General features: G+C 39.4%; 1 protein-coding gene across 4 annotated transcripts; it reads left to right on the top strand.

Moving 5' to 3' along the window:
- The first annotated feature begins 1,312 nt into the window (after nucleotides 1-1,312).
- Nucleotides 1,313-25,855, top strand: cxxc5b (CXXC finger protein 5b). Of its 4 annotated transcripts, none has more exons than XM_051649563.1 (3): nucleotides 1,313-1,529; nucleotides 5,648-6,663; nucleotides 23,528-25,855. In XM_051649563.1, the coding sequence occupies exons 2-3, from the start codon at nucleotides 5,850-5,852 to the stop codon at nucleotides 23,617-23,619; spliced, it is 906 nt and encodes a 301-aa protein (XP_051505523.1). In that variant the 5' UTR covers nucleotides 1,313-1,529; nucleotides 5,648-5,849; the 3' UTR covers nucleotides 23,620-25,855. The 4 variants fall into 4 exon arrangements, with proteins under 4 accessions (XP_051505523.1, XP_051505524.1, XP_051505526.1 ...); XM_051649564.1 differs by having other exon boundaries at nucleotides 23,531-25,855; XM_051649566.1 differs by having other exon boundaries at nucleotides 1,314-1,529; nucleotides 5,648-6,674; nucleotides 23,531-25,855.

Consider the following 25,855-nt stretch of genomic DNA (forward strand, 5'->3'; position numbering starts at 1 on the left):
GGAGTGGACTCACGAGGCGACGAGGACGAGCGAGTGAGCGAATGGACGGACAAATGGACACAAACACAACAAAATGGCTTGTCTGTAACAGGGAAAGTCGTTGACACACCAAGCACAGAGAAACCCGACGATTATGGTAACGACCTAGTCACTTTCATTTCCGCACAAATATTTATTATCGCACAGTCCGTTTTGCTGACGGACTAGAACATCAACTCAAAATCATGTTTTGAATAGGCTAGTTACACACAAATATATACTTTCATGTAAATATACTTGATGAATTTATTATTCATTATTATTATTGAAAAACAATATTTAAAATAATATATTTTTTTATTTTGTAAATATTTTTAATATCGTAATTATTTAATTGTTATAATTATTAATACAAATAATAATGGTAGGCTATTTAGTAATACATATTGTATTTAGTAATACCAATTTGATTATTTTTAAGTATTGATGGGAGACTATTTATTTAATTTATTAATGAATTATATATATATATATATATATATATATATATATATATATATATATATATATATATATATATATATATATAAATTATTTATTAACAAACAGCAAATTCGAATGTGCTGAAATGACGCTTGATGTATGAAGAGGAGAAATGAACGGCCCTTTTACGTCATAAAACATTTCATCAAAAATGTCTAACCGTTTATTGAAATGCATAAATCTGATAACAGATTGTCAAAACAGAAGGTATAAATTATGTAACCAATTGTATTCTTGTTAACGGATCATACAGATCTCTGATATATATATATATACACACATACACACATTCATAGTTCATAATATATACATATTAAAATCCCACTTGTATTTGGGTAAATATGATACAAATATGAAAAAGGCAATTTTTGTAGTATTTTGAAATGTGTTTTTAAATGTATTAACACAGGCCTATATCAGATTTATGTATCCATTTGCGTATAATTGAGTGGTTTCTTGCTTTGCATATTAAAATATTAAATATCATTCAGCACCAATTTCCTGGAAAGCATGAATGTGCAAAAAGTCTAATATGGCAAATCAATCATCTGCTCGAAGGAGAGAAAAAAATGTATCTTTAGCGCAGCCAACAGCCATTAAGAATAGAGTCAACAATGGGCTGAGTCTCCAACCCTCTCCATAAGAAGTGCTCTCAAAACTATACTTCATTCATTATTCCACTCTCATATGCACACACATACACAGAGAGAAATAGACAGCCCCACCACAGACAGGACCTGTAATACCATCTCCATTCATACACACCTCTATAATCACTTAATTAATTTTTTTCCGCGACGGAAAGTCCACTTCGGTTTTTGTGTGAAGCTCCAAAAATCTATGAAATGTGTTTGCATGTTCTCCAGGAGCGAGGATGTGGAGGTGGGATAGAGAGACTCGAGAGGTTGGAGGAGCCCACGCGCTCGCTTTTGGACAAAGTGCGTTCTGCGCGTCTCTGCCGGTGTTTGGTGTTTATTGAAGGAAACAGCGAAAAGATTTTTACCTGGGTGAGCATTTCCTTCCATTTTGGGCTCTTTTTCTCTTCTACTCTTTCTTTATTTCGATACAAATCTCCGCTGCGCGTGAGAGAGCCGGACCGCTCGGACAGTCACAACGCTCCCGTCGGCTCGCCAGCGCGTCAGTCGGTCGGTAGGTGCGAATATAAAAACAGCCTGTGTTTACACATATGCAGATAGTTTATATCTAAAGGAGGAGGAATATTTAGACTTTGTCTGAAAGTTACAATGACATACTCCTAAGAGGAATAAGTTGGCACTGAGATAACAAGGGGATGTCCGTTAATTTAACCATCGCGACGTGTTGGCGCATACCGAGCGTTGTCACCATAGACACCTCGCACGAGAGACAAAAGGGATTTTGTTTTACTTTCAAAATGCTCGGCATTACAACTGCCTGACATTTTGCCCATAGTCGGGCATGCATTAGATGCATTGGTGCAACTTTGGCACGGGTAACCAAATAGGCGCGCGGAATAGTTGCATTTACGCTCATTTGTTTCTGCCCATCGCCAGTTGTTTGGTTGTAGTGCTGTCACTGTAAACATAGCTACTGTTGTGACATTTGTGTTTTCAACTGATAGTTTGGACATTGGGATGCATCGAGAGGAAATAGCTGAATTATTTCAGAATTCCTTTTGGAGAGGCGTGAGTATGCAAACAACATTTTAGCCCACTGCGTTACGTTATTAATCCATTATGAGTTGCATGCAAACTTTTTATGTGCGGCACATTTTGGTAGACTATTTAAATGATTTAAATCGTTTTAGCGTGGATAGCTATATGCACTTAATCCAGGTCTGCTGCAGGGGATGGTAAACGGGTGCGATGAATGGGTTTAAATGAGGTGATTGTTTGACTGTAATTAGTTGACATATAGCTCTTGATAAGCAGGTCATCTCGTTTAATGCAGGTTGGGCTATTGTTCCCTTAGTGATGTCCAAATCTCTCTACGTCGCGCTATTGTCCCTCTTTCTCTCTCGCCGCAATACCGGACACAGAGCCTCATATACTGTATGTTTAACCTGCCTGGCGCATTTGACATGAGGTAATCCAGAATTAAATTGCTGAAGCATCTAGGTAAGCATTCAAACTGTTGCTAGGAACTTATTTATCTGTAAGTCAGGTGAATCATTCACGGAACCCCTTACTATAGGATTCAGGCAGCTTTTGTCCTGGTTTTACCTGCAGAAGAGCTGTACCTGTCTGTCTCTAGTAAGTTTTTCCTCCCATAATGACTCTTCTCTTATGGATGTGATGCAGTCATAATAGATATGGTCATGTGTTTAGATGGAAGAGAGATATCATTGTAAAAAAAAATTTAACATAACTGTTTTTTTAAGTCAAATATTCAGTATTTAATATAATAGAATCAACCTGAATACATTAGGTTACATCAATTAAAATTATTTTTAAGAGTCAGATCTGTTAGCAATAGTACCTTAAGGTATTAGCTGCATGTTTGCATTGTTTACATTGCGGTATATATTTATTTTTCATTGATTCATTCAGTTATGTTTGTATCAGGGTCAGAAATGTACTTTTTCCATTAAGGGGCAATATTTACCCCCTTGATATTCAGGGGCATTTTATACCTTTAAAGGGCATTTTCTTTGCTAACCAAATATAAAACCAAAATACAATGTCATCCTTTTATGTCAAATTCTTAATAACAATAACTAAATCGAGAAATTATTACATCTTAGCCATAAATTCAATCAACATCAATTTGTACTTTACACAATAACATGTATAACTTTGCCTAAATAGAGGAATTCATTATGGAGGCTTTTTTTTTTTTTTTTGCCCCCCTATATTTTTGGGCATTTTTGTCACTTTCCGTCTCATTTTTAAATATATTCCCAAATATTCTGTTTAGCGGATAATCAATATGGTGTGTTTTTCAGTCAGTTTTACTTACTATTAATTCCAATCTTGACAATTTTGTTGCTAGTATTCCTGTAGCTCAACTGGTAGAGCATTACACTAACAAGACCAAGGTTATAAGTTCGATGTCCGGGGAACATACACTCACTGAGCACTTTATTAGGAACACTATGGTCCTAATAAAGTGCCCGATGTGGTCTTCTGCTTTTGTTGCCCATCCGCCTCAAGGTTCAAAATGTTGTGCATTCTGAGATGTTATTCTGCTCACTACAATTGTACAGAGTGTTTATCTGAGTTATCGTAGCTTTTCTGTCAGCTCGAACCAGTCTGACCCTTCTCCATTGACCTCTCTCATCAACAAGGCGTTTTCGTCTGCAGTACTGCTGCTCACTGGATGTTTTTTGTTTTTGGCATCATTCAGAGTAAACTCTAGAGACTGTTGTGTGTGAAAATCCCAGGAGATCAGCAGTTACAGAAATACTCAAACCAGCCCATCTGGCACCAACAATCATGCCATGCTCTAAATCACTGTGATCACATTTTTTCCCCATTCTGATGGTTGATGTGAACATTAACCGAAGCTCCTGACCCGTATCTGCATGATTTTATGCATTGCACTGCTGCCACACGATTGGCTGATTTGATAATCGTATGAATAAGTAGGTGTACAGGTGTTCCTAATAAAGTGGCCAGTGAGTGTATGTACTGATAAAATGTATGTCTTGAATGTATGCCAGTGTGTACATCGCTTTGGATAAAAGTGTCTGTGACTTCCTTGGTCACAACCTAAAGTTTTTTTTTTCCACTACTTATTACTGATAGCATGCTTAATTGAGGCTCTGCACTTAATTGAAATGTTAAGTCCTTGATGTGCGTGCATGTGTGTGTCAGTGTGGCTGAGTTTGCACCTTGACATCCTGATTTCCCCGTCAGCTCACCCCAGGGGCTTTGCACTGGAGCTCACGACTCCAGTTTCATAATAGAACAGACCGCCTGTGGACCCTGATAGACGTCTCTCACTGAAAGGCAACTGCCGTCACAAGGATCTAGTTTTTGCACGTAAAGGTTATGAAATATAACATTTTAACAGACTCAAACTGTCCAATTCAATATTCACAAATAATTATTTTTCAATGTGTCAGCAGACACTATGTTGGAAGGACATAGCACAAAGCATAATCGTCACTAAAACAGGTATCTAGGGCAGATAGTATGATACATAAATGTTGGATTAGAAATCAAGTCGGGCAAACCAGAGCACTCTGAGCATAACATTATATGTCACTATGAACAAAAACAATGGGTTGTGTTGAAATGTATAAATATTTTGAAAGAATTATGTTGGTTATTAACATTTAGAAGAAGAATCACATAACTAATTTATTTATGCGTGCTTGCTAAGGCCTGCACCACTAATACTATTGCTCATACTTAAGGCTATGGTATCTGTGTTCTGTTCCGTCTTGCGTACAGTCAAGCATTTTAGTCTTTCAAAGTAAACTCTTTTGACTGCGAGTCCATACAGACACATACATTCAACACACGCGTGCTACGACTGCTTTGTGATACTCTTCAGTATAGTCAACTCGAGGCGTTTGTACAGACAATGCACACAGACTGTTCGCATGTCTAGAAAAATGGGCCACACGCATACGGTACACGAGTACTATGCTGATGATGAAATTTGCACCACACAGACTGTGCGCGAGACGTAGTGGCACACGGAAACCCGAAGTATACTTTGGCCTTTAGGATTTGAACAAACCCCTAACATTATGCTAAATATTAAACTTGGGTGTGAAACTCGTCCCGCAGGTTTGTGCTACATACATGAATGAAACCTCAAAATGTACAGCTTATGTAGGAGAGTTGTAAAAAAATGTTTTTTCATCATAGACTTACATCGAAGGAGCCATATCTAGGGACCAGAATATCACTTTGACTTTCGTTTTTTTGTTTACAGTTCCAAACGTGCATTCTTCCACCAATATTGACCGGACAGCATACTAAAATACACTGGCTGAACCATTAATGGAAATGTTAAGGAACTGGAATCATTAAGAGGAATCGGAACCGGAATTGTTAAATTCTTTACGATTCCCATCCCTTGTTTGGACAGTATACCTTCAGCCTCTCCAAATGAACCATGCATTTAATCAAACCATTATTGGTTATATTTTATTTTTCTACTCTCTCACTTTCACCTCTTTTTCTATCTCTAGAATTCTCAGGGCTTTGCAGACGACGGATCCGTAAGATGTTCATAAGACAAAAATAGTGTGGACCACATCTCAAGCTGGTTGGTTCTCCAGCTGTGTACACATCAATTTTGTATTGGCTTCAATCAGAGGAGGAGCACTGCAGCTCTATATCCCCCCCTTTTATCCACACCCCCTTAATCCCCTCCCCCTCACGCTGTGGCCCATGTCTGCCAGCGGAGGGTCCATGGAGGGAAGCCGAGCCATAGAGGACGAGGAGGCGCAGGACAGGTGCTCCGGGGATGACGAGTCATCTCCAGTGGTTGAACGAAGAAACCGCAGCGGTATCATTAGCGCTCCACTGAATAAGAGTCTGAAACGATCGCGAGCTCTCTCGCAGTACATAGCAACCTGCTCGGCTGCTGCCGTCGCTAGTGTTGCAAACGCTAACAGACTTGCTCAGAGCTCTATGGTGGCATCGGGTGTCAAAGCTCACTCCACACCCGGACAGCACAGAGCACAGGTTGGGTACGCCAAACTGGACCGGGGTGCTCTAATGTCTGGTCTACTGGACTCTCCCAGCGGCCTTCATCTCGCCCAAGCCGCTGAGCTTCTGCGCCGGGCGGGCATGCTACTTCCTGTCAGTGACCCGCCCAGTGGCAGTGTGGGCGAGGAATTGGAAACGGTGTCAGCTTCTGATTCGCTGGGCAGTGTGATGGACTTCCCATTGTTTGGCAACAGCGGATTGGGCGTTAGCTTTCCGTATCACCCAGGGCTCTTCATCATGACGCCAGCGGGTGTGTTCCTCGCTGACGGAGCGCTTTCTCAAATGACGGGTGCATCAGAACACCAGCAGACACAGAACGAGATTTCATCGGCCATCAGCGCCAATGGGAAGAAGAAACGGAAGCGCTGTGGTTTGTGTCCACCTTGCCGGCGCAGGATTAACTGCGAACAGTGCAGCAGTTGCCGCAACCGGAAAACTGGCCATCAGATCTGCAAGTTCCGCAAGTGCGAAGAGCTTAAAAAGAAACCTGCAGGTGGGCTGGAGGTAAGATGGTGAGCAATGAAAAGGGGCCTGTCTAGAAGGGAACTGTCGGGCTGGAAAAGTTTTGTCACAAGATTTGCATTTGCTGTTACAAAGGTTAAGGTTAGGTTTAGAGGTAGAGTTAAGTTTAGGTTTAGGGGTAAGGATAGACTTAGGGTTTCTGTGGGACTCTAAATAAACACAGTATATAAATGTCGCATGTGACTGTCTCGAGACTTTCCCCAGCCTGACGGCTCCTTTCTAGACACGACCAATGTGCAGTTAATCCATAAATAACAGCTGCTGCGTGCGCAATACAATATCCATGCTTTTGTTTAAAGACCAGCTTGCCATGCTGGTCTAGGCTGGTTTATGCTTGTTAGTGCTGGTTTGGTGCTGGTCTAGCTGGTGGACCAGCAAAGCCATAATTTTCACTAACATAACCTAGCTGGTGAAGCTGGTTTACTAGCATGGCCTTTCTTATGAAGCTGGTCCAGCTAGTTTAAAAGTCTGGTGGGGTCACCAGCACACCAGCATCCCTTGTTTGGGAACCAGCACCCAAAACACAATATTAGCTGGTGACCAGCAATGCTGGTCTTTTCAGTAGGGGTGACAAAAAGCAATGTAATGTTTTGTCATTTTACACCTTTACTTGTTGGGAAAAAGTAGCTGGAAAGTCTACGCTATAGTGAAAATAGTTTAACTACTGTCACGCTACTGTATAGCCTTATGTAATTAAGTTAGTAGCTTGTCGGGGTGCCCCAAAGTATGCTGCCACCCTACGTAGGTAACTCCCAATATTGCTTATGCAAACATCTGGCACCGGGCATATGTCAAGTCAGTAATAAAATCTGACAATAATGGCATCATAAATATTGCCTCTTGAGGTCAAATCACACTAAAAACTGTATTTTTAGGCTGGTCCAGCTAATCAGCATGTGCGTTCTAGATAAAACAAATAGGCGATCCCTTTTTCAAAAGGCATTTGGTTCTTTCAACTGATGGACAGGACTTCCATTTCTACAGCTGCCATAATGAGCAATGCGATTTCTCCTATTAATTTTTCTACAAGTGACCTGTCTCCTCTTCCTATACTGTCTCTGTTTCCATGCAAAATCAACATAAAAATAATGGCTGAATGCGAGCTGAATTCAAATTTCTACTACCTGCATGAGCACCACAGCTCTTTGCATATGGCTGACATGAGTTTAATTTGGCTTATTTTCAGATCCCATTTGTTGATACCTATCATTAAAAATGGCAAAAAGGCCTAAAACAAAAGCAGAATACATTTCTGTGTAAATCATGCTTAAAGTCCCCTAAAGGGACTCCCTCGTGTTGTTCTTTCTGTCCTGCATGGAGCACAAACAGAAATGCTAGGCATCTGAAAGAAAGTCATACAGGTTTGAAACAACAACATGAGGGCAGTGTTAATCTCGCCAACAAATATGTTACGAAAACATTCGTTGACGAAGGGTTTTTGATTTTGTCAATGACAATGAATACAAGATGAAAAAGACACATCATGATGATAATTAAACAATTTTATTAAAGCACAGGCCTACTGTTGACGAAAATGTGACTAGAAAAAAATAACACTGCAAGATGTTAATGCAAGATAGAAGAAACATCTAGATAAACATCTGTTTATAGGAGATTGTTCATCTAATCCAGTAATCCAATATGTTGAGGATTTCCCCGCTTAAACTGCTTGAGTTGAACGCACTGAACATCAGCAAAATGGACTGCTTTAAAACAGGTTAATTACCTCACTCAAATGTATCCTATTTATACATGAGATTAATCACTATATTCACAACATGTATGTAATATTACAACTTGCATCTGCTCAGACAATGAAGCAAATAAACAAGTGAACTTGAATTAAGGTACACGCTTAATATGCATAACTTGCTTTGTGTAATTTACGCTGTGAATGCGCTGTTTCCATAAAAAAACACGCTTCATGCAATGCAATTTCTAAAATGGCTAAAAACAGAAAATTAATTGCACTCTCTAAAGCTTGAAGAATTCAGAATACAGTAGGCTAACTTCTAAAGAGTAGCTGATACTTCAGTGTATATTCATTATATGCTATTATTTCAAGAGCTCATGTTTTCACAACAAGAAGAGCTGTACAGTATTTTGTATGTAGCCTATCTTTTATATGTTTCATTCATGTTTAAAGTCAGAAAATGTTTATATAATGTTTTTCTATTGAATATTTGACTACCATTTGGTCTGAAACAGTTCAGACCACACATTTTTGTCATTTTGCACATTATCATCAACTAAAAGATATGTGCTAAGTGTAAAACTGACTAAAATGAATGAATATGACATGACGGAATATGGACTTATTTTAAAGGACATTTTCGTCAAAAGACTAAAACTATGACAATTGTTTTTTTATTTTATTTTTTTTATTAACACTGCATGAGGGTGACTTAATGATGACAGAATTGTCATTTTTGGGTGAACTTTTCCTTTAAGTATATTGTTGAATTCAGTTCAATGCGACAATGAACAATATACACAGACATTTGTTGTCCTTATGTTCCATAAGTGTTGGTATTTTAACATTACTTATCCTGGCAAATGTCAAACTGAATTTAGTTTTTTTCATACCCATCTCTGTCAAAGTAACTTGAGATGTTTCTGCCTTGTTTATAGGTAGGTTAAAGTGTGGGAAAATTAAATCTGAGTCTCTGCTTATGTAAGCTAGTTACAGTCTATGTCTGAAACATTGATGTCATGATAAGATTGGTCTAGTTGGTTGTTTATTTTGTGTAAGGAAAGTGTTGATGCATCATGGTGTTGGTGCAGGTAAGGTTCCCCTCACTGCCCACTATGATTAGATGATTCAGAGGTTCAGTATTGAATCTAATACATATGGATCCATGTGATGAATATCAAATGTTTAACTAATATCATGTACCAACAAGGCATGACAGACAAGTTTCTGTCCTCACTGATTTTGGACCAATGAGATTTTACTGTGGGCAGAGCTATCCAGCACAACAAGACAGTGGCTGTTCGGAATTGAATACTAGTTTACTACTTACTGAATACAGTGCAGTTTACTCTGTATACTGCTTACTATTCAACAATATTTAGTGAAACAATAGGCATTATTCCATGATATACACTGCAAACAGTAGTTCACGTTGCATGTGATTGTGTCCAGTATATACAGTAACTAAGGTGGTGAAAAGGGCCAATAACCGATTAATCGGCCAATAGTATAGTTAGCTAGAGTTTGACCGATAGTGGATTTTGCCAGTACGATATCTAAGGTGGTGAAAAGGGCCGATTACCGATTAATCGGCCAATAGTATAGCTAACTTGAGCTCGAACAATAGTGGCTTTTGCCGATACCGATAACTAAGGTGGTGAAATGGGCCGATAACCTATTAATCGTCCGACAGTGGATTTTGCCAAGACCAATAACTAAGGTGGTGAAAAGGGCCGATAACCGATTAATCTGCCGATAGTATAGCTAACTAAAGCTCGACCGATAGTGGCTTTTGCTGATATGATAACTAAGTTGCTGAAAAGAGCCGATAACCGATTAATCGCCCAATAGTTTTTAAAATAGATTTATTGAATGTTAAAAATTTTCTTAATCTTTTTTTTTACTTTGATAGGCACTGACATAGAGGCTACAAGAGTCCAAAATGAGTAAAATCCCAGATGCAGGTTTATTGTGCAACCAAAATCCCAATCATAACCAGAAAAAATGAAGATTTGGTGCACAATACAGGAGTTTTAAATATAAACAAGCCCAAAATACACTGGGGACTCTTATTTTGAAATGTATGTGCCTCCAAACAAAACATGCACTCTTACAATAATCTACAATGTATTAGAATAAAAAATACTATAAAGTAAACATTGTAATATGGGCTAATAAATACTGTATAAGCAGTAATTCATTAACAGTAGATCATCATTCATCAATAGTAGATCAACAGAATTTGCTTTTCAATTGTTCTGTATTCCAATATTATAAAATACCTTTTTCCTTTTCTCTAGCAACACTGTCAGTCAAAATGAACTCAACAATAAATAAAGGTTACATAAATAAAAGTACAACAATATGCTTCATATGCCTTTAAAAAAATAATACTTGGTATTAATAATCGTGATTTAGTCCATAAACAGTGGATTGGCTCGTTACAATTCTCTTGTAAATATTCAACAAATGAAGCTTTTTATAGCCTATAAAAAGTATATTCACCAGATGAAGGGTTTTGGCCACAGAGAAACTATAAAACTATCGGTGTTGATTTTTCCCGATAACCGGTATTTCCAAAATAGCAACTATCGGCACCGATTAATCAGTAAAACCGAAATATCGGTTGACCTCTATAGCTAACTACTTTAAAAAAAAGTCTGTAGTTTAAATACTGTAAGATATGAGTAGCTTGTAGTTTGGCTTGTTAGCTTCCCAAACTACAAGCTACTCAAGGTGATATACTGTTCTGAGAGGTGGTATACTGTTCTGAACACAGCCGGTCACTTGGTTGGTCGCACTGTGTAGCTCTACCCACAGATAAATCACATTGGCACAAAATCCTGCTCCAGATAGCTGTATATTATACATCAATTATGTTTTAATTGGCTGTGATTTTGTGACTTGACACTGGGAACTTGTCTAGTAGTGCCTGATTAGGACAGTGTTAGATGTGTGACTCTGGGACAGGTATATTAAAAATGCATTTGTAAGTATGGGGCCTTTTTGTGAGTGTTTGTCTGAGTATGGCAGTGTATGTGTTTCTGTTTGAGTATATGTATGAGTTTGTTTTCATGCATGTTTGCGCTCACACATGTGCATGTGTGTGTCTCTGTGTGCGTGCGGCAGTCTCGTGCGATCCATCTGGCATTTGCGCCTGTCATCTGGAGCACCAGGTGTCAGTGTGGCCCAGAACCCCTCTGTGTCTCTCATCCTCCAGAGACCCCAGACTGCATGTGTGTGTCTGTTTGTGTGTAATATTGCAAGAACAGGCAAGCACAGCCTCGGTATAGGTCATTTAGATTGTGTTTACTGGTGTGTATTGACTACTGACCAAGCCGATGAGAATTATAGCAGTGAACAGTTGGAGGTAGATATATAGATGTTGGTTTGTGTAAGTTTAGAGGGCTCAGTGTGTTTGTGTGTTTTTTTTTATTTTTATTTTTTATATGTTTCTGTAAAAATGTAAATCTGAGTACACACTATGATTTTTATGGTCATTTACGATTGTCGCTTGTCAGACTGTACAATATGATCACAGTGAGATCTTGGGTAAAAGCCACAGCACATTGTGAGACAGTATGTCAGACTGTATGTGAAAATGTTCACAGTTAGGGAGAAGGAGGAAAGGGGAGACGGCGAATCCAACGGAAATGGTCTGTTTATTTTTACACTAAAAAAATTCATGCTTTTCAGCGGTCACACTTCAAACCACGCTTTTCAGCGGACATAAATTAATATAGTCTCTTTCAGCTCGTGTCTCGTAACTCTCTCCTTTGACTAGCGTCTGGCTCGCTCTAAAGCACGTCTCCACTCTCACTGCAATGACAAACAGGTGTTAGAGACAGTCATTGCCAGGTGATGATCCTTACCGTTCTCATCTCCTGATCTCGCTCTCCATTCACAAACCGGCGCTTAAACATGCCCCCACCACCACATACCCCCATCACCCGACATAGGCCGGGGAGCCATCTGGCCTGCCCAGTACACCCCCCCCCCCCCCAATTTCTGGAGAGAAAGTCCACAACAGCCATCTGCGCCCCTGGTCTGTGGACCACCTCAAACTTAAAAGGCTGAAGAGCCAGATACCAACGGGTGATCCCCGCTCTGGAGTGGGGCGAGGTCCGAAAAGAAGGTGAAAGCCCGTCCCAGGAGGTAGTACCAAAGGGTGAGGACTGCTCACTTGATAGCCAGACACTCCTTCTCAATGGTGTTTTACCTCGCCTCTCTTGCTGAAAGCTTCTGGCTGATGTACAGCACTGGGCGCTCCTCCCCCTCCACCACCTGGGACAACACATCTCCCAACCCCTGTCGGACACGTCGGTCCGTACAACAAAAGTGAGAGAAAAATCAGGAGCATGTAACAACGGCCCACCACAAAGCGCAGATTTCACCTGAGTAAAAGCCTGTTGGCACGGCTACGACCACTGGACCGGGTCTGGGGCTCCCATTTTAGTGAGATCGGTGAGCGGGCTGGTGACGTCTGAATAATTAGGCCAAACCTCCTATAATAGCCAGCCAGCCCGAGGAGCTGTCTCACCTCCTTTTTGTTCTTGGGTCTCAGGCAAGCCGCAACCGCTGCGATCTTATCAATTTGGGGGCGGACCTGCGCATGACCCAAGTGGAACCCCAGATACCGTACCTCCACCCGTCCAATTGAGCACTTCTTGGGGTTTGCCGTGAGTCCCGCCCATCGCAGCGACCTCAGAACCACCCTCAGATGCTGCATATGCCGCTGCCAATCATTACTGTATATAATGATGTCATCTAGATAGGCAGCGGCATATGCAGAGTGCGGTCTGAAGACTCAGTCCATAAGGCGCTGAAACGTAGCCTGGGCCCCAAATAAACCGAATGGAAGGGTCACTAATTGATGTAAGCCAAATGGTGTGGAGAAGGCCGTTTTCTGATGGGACATTGGACATTGCCAATAACCCTTCATTAAATCCAGTTTCGAATAAAAGCGAGACACGGATAGCCATTGGATATGCATCAAATTTAGACACCGCATTGACCTTTCTATAATCCACACAGAACCACACTGAGCCGTCGCTCTTCGGAACCAGAACCACCGGGCTGGCCCAGTCACTGTGGGATTCTTCTATTACCCCCATATCTAGCATGGGTTTTAATTCTGCTCGAACCACTTTTTTTTTTTTTTGCTCGGGTAATTGGTAGGGACGACTGCGTACCACTACACTTGGGGTTGTTTCGATATGGTGTTTTATGACGTTCGTACTACTGGGAAGGGGCAAGAACACGTCCGAGAATTCTCTTTGCAACTGGGCCACGTCCGTGATTTGTGACGGTGAGAGGTGGTCTCCGCAAGTGACTGGGGTGCCGCGATTGGCTTTTAAGTTCACCTCCGTCCCGAGCTACTCCCTCTCCGCTACCACCGTTGCCAAAGCCATGGGGACCACCTCCCTCCATGGTTCTAAGTGGTTGAGGAGGTAAATCTGATGTGCTCCGTCCCATCCATGCATTTAACCCCATAATCGACTTCCCCGACTCGCCGTGTGACCTCACAGGGCCCTTACCACTTTGCGAGCAATTTAGAGCTTAATGTGGGTAGTAATACAAGGAATTTATCTCCCTGTGTAAATTCCCGTAGTCGAGCTCCCCTGTTATACAGCCGGGTCTGACATTCTTGAGCCTGTAGCAAATTCTCCTCCCGATTTTCCCTCACGACATCTAAGAGACCGCAAGGCTTACGCCCATACAATAATTCAAATGGGGAGAGCCCCGTGGAGGCTTGCGGGACCTCTCGCACTGTGAATAACAGGGGTTCAAGCCAATTATCCCAATTCCGAGCATCTTCGTGCGCGAATTTACGAATCGTTTTTCAGGGTTTTATTACACCGTTCGACCAAACTGTCTGTTTGAGAGTGGTACATGCTTGTCCAAATCGATTTAATGCCCAATCATTTGTACAGCTTACGTGTGTAAGTGACATAAAAGTAGTGCCTTGATCAGTGAGGATTTCTTTCGGAATCCCCACTCTGGAGATAATTTTGAAAAGTGCCTCCGCAACACTACGTGCTGAGGTGTTGAGTAGTCCACCAGAACCAACACAAAGCGATGCCCGCGTGCCATCTTCTCTAATGGCCTGACGAGGTCCATACCTATTCTATCAAAGGGGACCTCGATCAAAGGAAGTGGGCGCAAAGGTGCTCTTGGGGTGGCCAGCGGATTCACCAACTAACATTCACGGCATGCCGCACACCATCTGCGAACATCTCCGCGATTGTCCGACCAATAGAAACGGGCCATTAGACGCATCAGTGTTGTTTTCTGCCCTAAGTGACCCGCCATCGGATTATAATGAGCCGTCTGGAATAATATTTTCAGACAGTTCTTCAGGATCAATAACTGGGTCGTATCATCCTTTGTTCCACCGGTTCACAAACCGGTGCTTAACCATGCCCCCACCACCACACTGTACAATAAATTTCGTAGCCAAGATTTTGGTCCCAGTTGTTCCGATTGACAGCACTGACTGAACGATTTTGCTCTACGACAACAGAAATCTTTTTGAATCTCTGAAATTTGTCTCAGATGGCAAAATTGTGGCCAAAATCATACAAAGTGAACCCAGCTTAAGGCTTAAAACATATTCTACGCAGGCATGTGAATGCAAATGCTTCGATCTACACAATGTGATATCACATGTTGTCATGTTTGAAATTTGCATTGCACTCTCAATATTGCCACAAGGAGCACTATAGCAGGCATTTGCCTTCCAGGGTCAGTCCTCTCTTTACAGGTCAACTACTGTCAAAGCAGAGCAACAACTTGAAGAAAATGTTGCTGAGCAAGTTAATAAAAGTTATTTAGCTACAGTTGAAGTTAGAAGTTTACTTACACCTTAGCCAAATACATTTAAGCTCAGTTTTTCACAATTCGTAGAAAACATTCCCTGTCTTAGGTCAGTTAGGATCACTACTTTATTTAAGAATGTGAAATGTCAGAATAATAGTAGAGAGAATAATTTATTTCAGCTTTTATTTCTTTCATCACATTCCCAGTGGATCAGAAGTTTACATATTTTGTCACATTGCCTTTAAATTGTTTAACTTGGGTCAAATGTTTTGGGTAGCCTTCCACAAGCTTCTCACAATAAGTTGCTGGAATTTTGGCTCATTCCTTCAGACAGAACTGGTGTAACTGAGTCAGGTTTGTAGGCCTCCTTGCTGGCACATGCTTTCAGTTCTGCCCACAAATTTCAGATTGAAGTCAGGGCCTTGTGATGGCCACTCCAATACCTTGACTTTGTTGTCCTTAAGCCATTTTACCACAACTTTGGAGGTATGCTTGGGGTCATTGTCCACTTGGAAGACCCATTGAGTGTAGCGCGGAGGAGGGTGGGGCCGGAGTGACGCACGCCCAGACCCCAATCAGCCTGATTAGGCAAGCCCTCCAACGCTACACTGATGTTTTGGGATGTTGCTTCAATATATCTACATAAAATTTTCCTTTCTCATGATGCCATTTATTTTGTGAAGTGCACCAGTCCCTCCTGCACCAAAGCACCCCCACAACATGATGCTGCCACCCCCATGCTTCACGGTTGGGATGGTGTTCCTCCAAACATAACGATGGTCATAATGGCTAAACAGTTAAATTTTTGTTTCATTAGACCAGAGGACATTTCTCCAAAAAGTAAGATATTTGTCCCCATGTGCACTTGCAAACTGTAGTCTGGCTTTTTTATGGCGGTTTTGGAGCAGTGGTTTCTTCCTTGCTGAGCAGCCTTTCAGGTTATGTCGATATAGGACTCGTTTTACTGTGGATGTAGATACTTGTCTATGTGTTTCCTCCAGCATCTTCACAAGTCCCTTTGCTGTTGTTCTGGGATTGATTTGCACTTTTTGCACCAAACTACGTTCATCTCTAGGAGACAGAATGCATCTCCTTCCTGAGCGGTATTATAAATGCGTGGTCCCATGGTGTTTATACTGCATACAGTTGTTTGTACAGATGAACGTGGTACCTTCAGGTATTTGGAAATGAACCAGACTTGTGGAGGTCCACAATTTTTTTTCTGTGGTCTTGGCTGATTTCTTTTGATTTTCCCATGATGTCAAGCAAAGAGGCACTGAGTTTGAAGGTAGGCCTTAAAATACATCCACAGGTACACCTCCAATTCAGTACACCTCATATCAGAAGCTAATTGGCTAATTTTCTAAAGGCTTGACATCATTTTCTGGAATTTTCCAAGCTGCTTAAAGGCACAGTAAACTTAATGTATGTACCTACTGTACATACATGTAACTTCTGACCCACTGGAATTGTGATATAGTCAATTCAAAGCGAAACAATCTGTCTGTAAACAATTGTTGTAAAAATTACTTGTGTCATGCACAAAGCAGATGTCCTAAACGACTTGTCAAAACTATAGTTTGCTAATATTAAATATGTGGAGTGGTTAAAAATTTTTTTTTTAATGACTTCAACCTAAGTGTATGTAAACTTCTGACTTCAACTGTAGCTGCCTGAATAGTAACACATCAGGTTTAATGGCTCAGATGTAACGCTATCGCCCCATTGAGTACTGAAGTTGTTACCGGCACAGAAGAGTGCATGTTCAGTGTGTGCACTGGATCCATGTATTTGAAATGTGTTGGCCAGGCATTTGTGTCTGTTTTTTTTTTTTTTCTAATTTGGGCACTATTCGGAAGGAATTTGTTTTCTAAACAATGTTTGAGTTACAATTACTAACATGAATCTTGGGTAAAAGCTATGGCACACTGTGCGACATTATGTCAGACTGTTTATGTCAGACCACTACACATCGTAGCCAAGACTTTGGTCCCAATCGTCCCGACAATCAATGCTGACTGAGTGTTTTATCTCATCTGGCCGTCGTATGAGCAGTCACACTGCCTGAATGTGATGCAAAATTTCTGACACTGCCAGAGCTTTGTTGGAAGCTAAGATTAATCACAAAGGCAGTTAATTGTCCGTTGGTGAACATGTCACATTGAGCAATCAAAGACTGACAATTTTGCCCTACGACAAGAATAATCTTTTATGATCCCTGAAATTTGTCTTAGACAGCAAAATTTCAGTAAAAAATTAAAAGACACTCATCTGGCTACTTTTTGACATCTGCGCTGCTCTTACACTTTAGTTTGGAACGGCACGAACACAACCAGAGTGATACAAACAGTAACGCGTCCGAGTGCTGATGGTGTGAGACATCAGTGCTCTTGGAACGTCTCTCGCATCCAGTCAGATTCGAGGACCGGAACGAACTGTAGTATAATACTATATATAATATTTTAATGATAATATCGTGTATAAATATAGCCTTTCTGTGAGCCCTCCTCCAGTGTGGGCCCCTGTTACTCAGGTCCAACATTACCCCCGGCCTGACACCCGTGGGCATTTCCGTCTGTTTCTTACCTAATTCGGCTTCTATTCGGACAGTATTCATTTTCTAAACAATCTTTGCATTACAATTACTAACATAGGACATCTGTGATTTATTTTTTACATCGGATGGGATGCCAGCAGTACTTCAACCACCAACTGTTATTTTACAAAGAAAGTTGGCAAAAAGGTCTTGTCACACCTTATTTTGTCATCAGATCACTTTTTAACTTTGGAATTATGCTTTAAAAATTTACAAAGAAGTACAAATTTTTTTTTTTTTTTACTGTTCTAACAATAAATAATTTCCATTGAACATGGATTGGATCTGATGAACACAGGCCAAAATAAAAAATAAGAGCCACAATAAAAGATAAATAGAAAATAAAATGATAAAAAAAAAGAAGAAGAAGAAGAATAACTAAATATGATAAGATTATCGATATGAAAAAATTGGATTGGTTAGTTTGCCCTGACTGAAGCAATGAATGCAGGCTATATTTTAAAATGCAGCCTTTTAAGGTTTTTAGATGGTTTCCCTCATCATGTAGCCTATAGCTAAGTGCCACTTTCACAACTGTCACGTCTGTTTTTCCACATTGAAATGAGAATGAGAAAGAATAAAAATGAAATATTATATGTTCTAAGGAGTGCCAACCCTAATAACCGATATGCTGATGGTTTTAACTTTGTCAATAATTGGCTGATAAATATCAGCAGCCGATACATCGGTGCATCTTTAGTTTTCTACTGTGTGTGTGTGTGTGTTTGTGTGTGTGTGTGTGAGAGAGAGAGTATTTCATGCTTTTATTGACAGTGGGTTTGGTCTAGTTGAATAAAGCATAGAGGACTTATGGAGTTTAAAGAGCCATTATTGACAGGTCACAGTCAGGGGTGTGGGGGCCTATTGATTTTTTGATGTATTCATGTGTGTGTGTGTTTGGGATGGACAGATGTGATTTTCATATCTAAGGCCTTTTATGTGTTTTAAGTCAGGCTAGGCATGTATGCTTTTTGCAAATTCCATTCGATTTTTAGGCCAATGTATTGATCTTACCTTGTGCGTCAGTGCATGCAAGTTTTGTTTATGTGTGTATACTGAATGATGACACATTTCAGCCTATGCAGTGGCCAGTATCCCGGAAAGTCCCTGATAGATAGAAGCAGCAGGAGATAGAGTGGGTGAGGCTTCAAACATTCAGGCCCCACCCCCTTCCTCCTGTAGTGAAATCTCAGACTCACAGCCAGACGACTAAAGTATTTTAGGAACAACATGTGTATGTCTTTGTATGTGTGAGAGAGCCAAAGACTAGTTGACACACACACACACACACACAGACACACACACACACACACACACACACACACACACACACACACACACACACAGATGAACAGACAGATATATTTGCTTAGTACAGGCTTCTAGCTTGCTTATCAAGATCTACTTATAATATAGACAATTCCTCACTTTATATATGCTATATACACATGTATATGCTAAGGCAAGCATTACTATTACTATTGCTCTTACTTTGTTTAGGGATTTGATCAAAAGCCTAAACAAGGTAATTAACTTTGGTGCGTAACTTGTCCTGCACTGTTTGTGCTACAGACATGAATGATACCTCAAATTGTGTGGTTTATTGAGCAGAGATGTTCTATTACTTTTCTATGTAATCAAACATTAATGATTTTTGCCTGTCGGACAATGATTAAGGAAAGAAAAAATAAAACCCTAGACTTACATTGAAGGAGGGTGGACACTTTTGACTTGGACCAGTACGCAACAACCTAGCAACCATCCAGAACACCCTAGCAACCGCATATCAACCCACTAACAACAACCCACAACACCCATTTAATGTAGTGGCGACTTTTGTCTGGGCATGCATCACTCATATTTAGTTTGTGGGTCAGTGACGTGATGTTCATTTTTGTCTGTTTCTTTTCTTTTTTTTTTCTTTTTTTTATTCAAAAATAAATAAAAATGCAATTCACACAAAATATGTACTTTAATGCTCATCTTCTATGATGAGCATGTTTTCAGTTGCTGAGGGAAACTTCATTTTGATATTTTTTCTGGGGCTCAAAGTAAAAAAAATATCATGTGGTATCAAAGTATAAATGTTGGCATGATCTTTTATCAATATTTCTTAAAAAAAAAAAAAAAATAAGCAGTGATACAATGTTTTAAAATATTATTTGAATTTGAAAAGATTTTGTCCACCAAATCAAAGTGAAAAAATAAATAAAAATAAAGTAAAACAAAAGGGTGCCTTTAGACACTTATTACAGTGTGTGAAGTTTAAAAAAAATATCAGATATTTTGACATTTTAATGATGACACATTTTGTTCATGTCAAATGGAGTAACCCAGAGAAAACTTAATATTCTTGACTCCAAAAAAAAAAAAAAATGTTTGGAAAATAATATTTTTCATCTTAAATGTTTTAATAAAACTTTTTTTAATTTGTTTATTTATTTTGTATTAAGTGCGTACACTGTATTCAAGGTGCAAGGAAAGTATTTAATACCTTTTACTTGATGGTTACACCACATGGCATTCTTAGAAAATGCAATAAATTTTTTTCAAAAATGTATGAAATGAATATGGACAAAAAGATAACAATTCTACGAACTTGACACTTGTTTTAAAGTAGATTTTCTCATTTCTATCAACTTGGAAAACCTTATTTGTCAATGACCCTTTTATGACTGCTGTGTACTGTATGCGCTTGGCCTAACACTGGCTCTATTCTTACTGTGATTCTTGTGTATTTGTGTGTTTATATGTATGTCAGGCAAAGGCAAGGAGGAGATGATGAGTTAAAAAATAACATTCAAAATTAATCTGGCGAGTGTTTGTAAGAGAGAGATAATGTGTGTGTCTGTCCGTGTGCTCACGGTCTGTCTGATTGGCCATGTGCATGGGCCGAGAGCCCATCTGTGTTGGCTTGTCCATGGGGTCGGTGAGGGAAAAGCGGTCTATCTGTGTGTGTGTGTGTGTGTGTGTGTGTGTGTGTGTGTGTGTGTGTGTGTGTACAAACGCCAAAGCCCTGTCAGAGAGTAATGAGAGAGTGGGAGAGTGTTTGGGAAACAGAGAAAGAGACTAGGTCATGTAAGGTGAAGTCACTGCCTGTGCATGTTACCTCATGATGGAGGGAACATTCCCCTCCCTCTTTTATTCCCTCTGTCCTTCGTTCTTTCGTTATAGGGACTGGAATTCTTCCCAGGAAATGCTGCCGTTGTCTCTGCTCTCCCAAAGTCCCACAGCCATTTACTCCCCCTGCCCAGTCCCATAGCAGGCTGGGAAAAAATCTGCCATTTGCACCACTGCGGTATTTCAGCCCTTTACAATCTTCGTAAGTCTGGCTCTGCAGCATGAGTCCGTTTGCCGTCAGAGTTCAGTTCGCTTGACTGGTGTGAATGGGGTTTTCCAAACTTGAAAATTTGGACTCAGGTACAGTTCATGTGAATTCTGGTACGGTTCGCAATTTTTTTTGGTATGAAAGCAAACTGCAACTGCCATGAAAGTGAATCATTATTTTACTGTATAAATACATATCTTCTGGAAATAAAGTTGGACCTGGTCGAAATCACATTGTTGAGAGAGAAAAAAAAAACACAGATAAGTTGCATCTGTGTGTAAGTCACGGCAGGTATTAGAACCTGGGAGCAGCTGACTTCCCTTCCACCGCTCGCATGTCAAGTCGCACTTGAAGATGATCTCAAGATCTAAACATCAAATCACATTGTATTTTGGCTTATTTTAATCAAGAGCATCTGTCTTTTGTAATCAGGTGTAACTATTTTTCAAATTTTGTTTATCCTCCTGAGACCCGAGCGTGACTGCTGACTTTTTGAATTGTAACTAGTAACACCTAATAAACATGCCAAAAATGTAATAAAATTTTTTTAGAGCAAATATTTTTCCTAAAAATTTATGTCCACTAAATTGTGACAATTTTAAATAATTCCAAGCTATAGAAAGTCTGAAAGTATGAAATTGTTTATTATGTTTCCAGGGGTGTTGGTTGTTCATGTTTTTGAGACATTACAGACATTACATCAGAAATTAGCATAATTAATTCTGATTCAAAGTAATGGCCAGCATCATCCAATCACTGCCAAGCAAGTTAAAATATAAAATTATACATTATAAATTCTGAATCTATGTACTGATTACCATTGTCAAATGTCTGCCAAACATGTTGAGTGGTCCAAACATCATCTGCAGCCTGAAACTGAACTTTTGACTGGATTTTAGGAGTGAATGCACTTCACAGAGAGCTAAAGAATGCTCCCTTGCTCCGTATTTAGTGAATGACTTAACCTAAGAACCTGCACTCAAAACAGTTCGAAATGCACCTTATTTTCATCCTAACTCCACATAAAGCCTCTGAAAACAAAAATATTCAGCTTTTGGATGAATCCATTGATTCTCAATGTGATAATGCACTAAAGTACTTAAGGAAGAGAAAAAGAAAAAATGTGCTAAAGTACACATTAGTGTACACTGTGTTTAGCAGCATGGCTTTTCACGATAAATCGCAAAAATTTAAAAAATGGCATATTGGATGAAACTAGAGACTCTTATTTTTTGACTCAAACAGGTTTTAATGTAAAAACTTAATTAGGTTTCTTACCAGATGTAGTTTTGTTGGCGTTTCTCTGAAAGACAAACTCCGCTGTGATCGGCACCATGTTGTATGGTCACATGACTTGATGGATCAAAAGTTTAACCCTAGACTGGCAGCACAGGGTCTCCTGAACTGAGATCAGTCTGTTTAAATAAATGTAAATTATGCGTTGTGTATAGCGAAGCCAAAATACAACGTCCACGTATGTGTACGCGGGGTCGCACAAGATTAAGATTAATAAAAAACAGACTAATAGGCCACATCTGCTTATGACATATGTAACTGTGTGCTTAATATACAAATAAACTATTGTATTTTATTCAGTGATATTAACAATTGTTGATCAAGGATATTTCTGATATTTACAACCCTATCTGCTATGCACTAATTCTCCGGTTTCACTAAATTAGTGTTTTTCTACATTAAGTATGATGAAATGTGGTTTTGTGGGGTTGTGAAGAGTTGTGTGTGACACACATTTTAGAGCAGTACTGTAGCACAATAATGTTACGGTGGACAGAATTTTTAAATTGGATGCATAAAATACTCTGTATAGGCTACTTAAAAACGGTACTACCCTCTCTATGTCTCATCTTTTCATCTGTTTGTTTGAAAGCATATGTGTTTTAATGAGCAGTGTGTTTGACCGGCCAACACCGGCCAAATTACGTTATATAAGTCGCTTTGGACTATAAGTCGCAGGACCTTTCAGATGATGAAAAAACGCAACTTATATTCTGAAAAAATACAGTATAGTTTAAAAAATATATAATTGCATCTTTGCTTACTCCTGGTCACACTTATAAAATAATTAGTATGCAGCTTTACAGCAGAGCAAACTTACTGAAAAAATAAATAAACATGTTTTCCTAGAATCCCCTTGCTCTCTCGTTTATTATTTAATGTATTTAGTGTATTTTGATTTCTATAAATTCTGTAAATGCTGTCACCCTAACTTAGGTCCTCATTCTTTTGTGCCAGATAAATACTGCTTTGAAGTGTCCCATTAAATTACATGTTTCCCATTTACTTACTGTTCCATTGTTGAGGTTTATTTCATATTATCAATGACTCAAGCCTTTCCTTGTTTCCTTTTCCTCTTCCTTTGTCTTTCCTGTCTTTCCAAGAAGGTGATGCTACCGACTGGAGCTCCATTCCGGTGGTTTCCGTAGGGCAGCTGGACCCTCCCTCTGACTTCCACATCATCATGAAAGACTAGCAATGGACAGCAATGCCACACTCACTCGGACTGCCATGGACTCGTAAACACTGGGTGTAAACAAACAAATAAAATAAATGCGGAGCGGTATGAAAGTGCTATTTGAGAAAAAACATGTCCTGTACCAAAAATAAACAGTGAATGGCAGAATGTCATTCCATTTTTTTTTTCTCTGTTCCATTTCGGAACTGGAGTTCTTCTTCAGAATCTTGCCCTTTATTGGATGCTCTGGAACTATTTGCCGGCAAATTGAAAATGGACAATCATTTTATTTGTGTGTTTAGTGGTTTTGTTTGTCCATGTGTGGAGAAATGCCGTAATTTCGTTTAGAGAATGTAATCCCAAGGCTCTGTTTTAAAGCTTGTGATAATTAAGGAGCACTATTGTAATTTAGCACAGTGGTTCTTAATGACTGCCTCAATGTTACGATTGCCTTTTTATGTTAAGGGTTCTTTTTATTTGTCATACAGTTTTTGAATTGCTCAATATTTGATACAAAGACAACCATGATTACACACAAGAAAAAAAAAAACACTTAAATGTAGCATCCCTCACTCAAAAATGCTTGAAAGGTCCTTCTGGGGTTGTCTTTTTGGTTGTTTGATTTAAAATGTTGACAACAAGCTGAAACTTTTATTGTATTCTGCACTGAGGTCTGCTGGGATTGGAGGGAGGGTGAAGTCAATGGAATTGAATAATTTCAGTAAATGAGTGCCAGCTATTTGCAGGACCCGCTTCTTTTTTGTGTAGCCTTATTGGATAGGTCAAATGGAATCACACAGTCCTTAACAGACCAGAACTCCAAAAATTCAGGACATTTTTAATGTGTTATGATACTATTTCTATGATTAGGATGTTTTATTGCTGAATTACCCCAATGATGGTTGAACCAGGTCCTGACAAGTTCCCAAATTCCTTTGGGCCCTTTCACGTGATTCATGTTAACATTCCGCAATTCATTAAACTCAAATCGTCAAGCTACAGTGTTACACACGGCACTGTCTTCCGCGCTGGTTAAACGTATCACAATGCTCAAAGTTCAAATTATTTGAACTTTTACCCCGTTTCCCAAATACTTTTTTAAAGCACAGCCAATGAATAATAAATTCTTATTGCAGCCTAGTAAGGTTTGTTATCATTAACAAAACTTTTACCAAGACGAAAATTAGAAGTGTACAAATATTTTCGTTAACAAAAATAAAAACGTGAGTTTTTTAAAAGAACAAAAAATAACTGAAACTACAATTGTACAATAGTTTTTGTATTTCTAATCAATTTAATTGAATTTATTTCATTAATTCTGTAAAAACACTGGAAATCTGAATGTTCATGTACCCTGAAATCGACCCCATTCTGCTGAATTATTGAAAAGCGCCATCCCCAATCATACATTTATTCATCAGTTCAGATGAGATTACATTTCCCTCTGGTCCAAGACACGGGTTCTATTCCCACAGAAATCAGGAAGTAATCGTGTTCACATAAACAATGAGCGCAATTAGGAGGTTGCATTTTTACTCCACTGACAGTTAGGTTTAGGTTTGGGTTAGTGTTAATAAAATATGCATTCCTGTTGTCTGTAACTCACATTTTACACCAGCCTGTGGACATTTCACCCGGAAACTGGAGCTCACACGTGCCCATTTGTTCAACGACACTCGCCAAATTCACAATGCAATCAGTCTGGCCGAAACAAAATTAAAAATACAAATAAAAATAGTACTTTCCTAAAGAATTTCCTAACGAAATTAAAACTATGTATGAGCAAGAGCTGAATAAAGTAAAATTAAAATTAAACATTTTCAAAGCTATTTTAATCCAGTTACCTAGCAAATTCGCAATGCTTTTCATGTGGAGATCAAAGTGGTGCATGATGCTTGTTGAAGCCTTGACACGAGTCATGTGAAAGAGACTTTGGGCCATCCAGAAAACATGGAGACCATGTTAGAAAAGTAAAATTTTTGGTGGCTGTAATTGTCTTTTGGTGTTCTTCTCTTTTTTTCTGCTGAACAGGTCTGCCCCAGCTCAAATACTGATTTATATTAATTCCAAGACCTTTAAGAGTGAAATGCACAAGACAAACCCCAACAGCAGGCAATTCCCATGCTAAATGGGGGCCAAATGTATTGTCAGCATAAATGAATGCATGTATTTGTGTCCAAAGCCAACCGTTCTGAGGTCTTGGCAGTCCTCTATTTAATAAACCAAGGTGCAAACCAAACAGTTCTCTATTTGA

This window comes from Myxocyprinus asiaticus, chromosome 22 (assembly GCF_019703515.2).
Source record: "Myxocyprinus asiaticus isolate MX2 ecotype Aquarium Trade chromosome 22, UBuf_Myxa_2, whole genome shotgun sequence".
NCBI lineage: Eukaryota > Metazoa > Chordata > Actinopteri > Cypriniformes > Catostomidae > Myxocyprinus > Myxocyprinus asiaticus.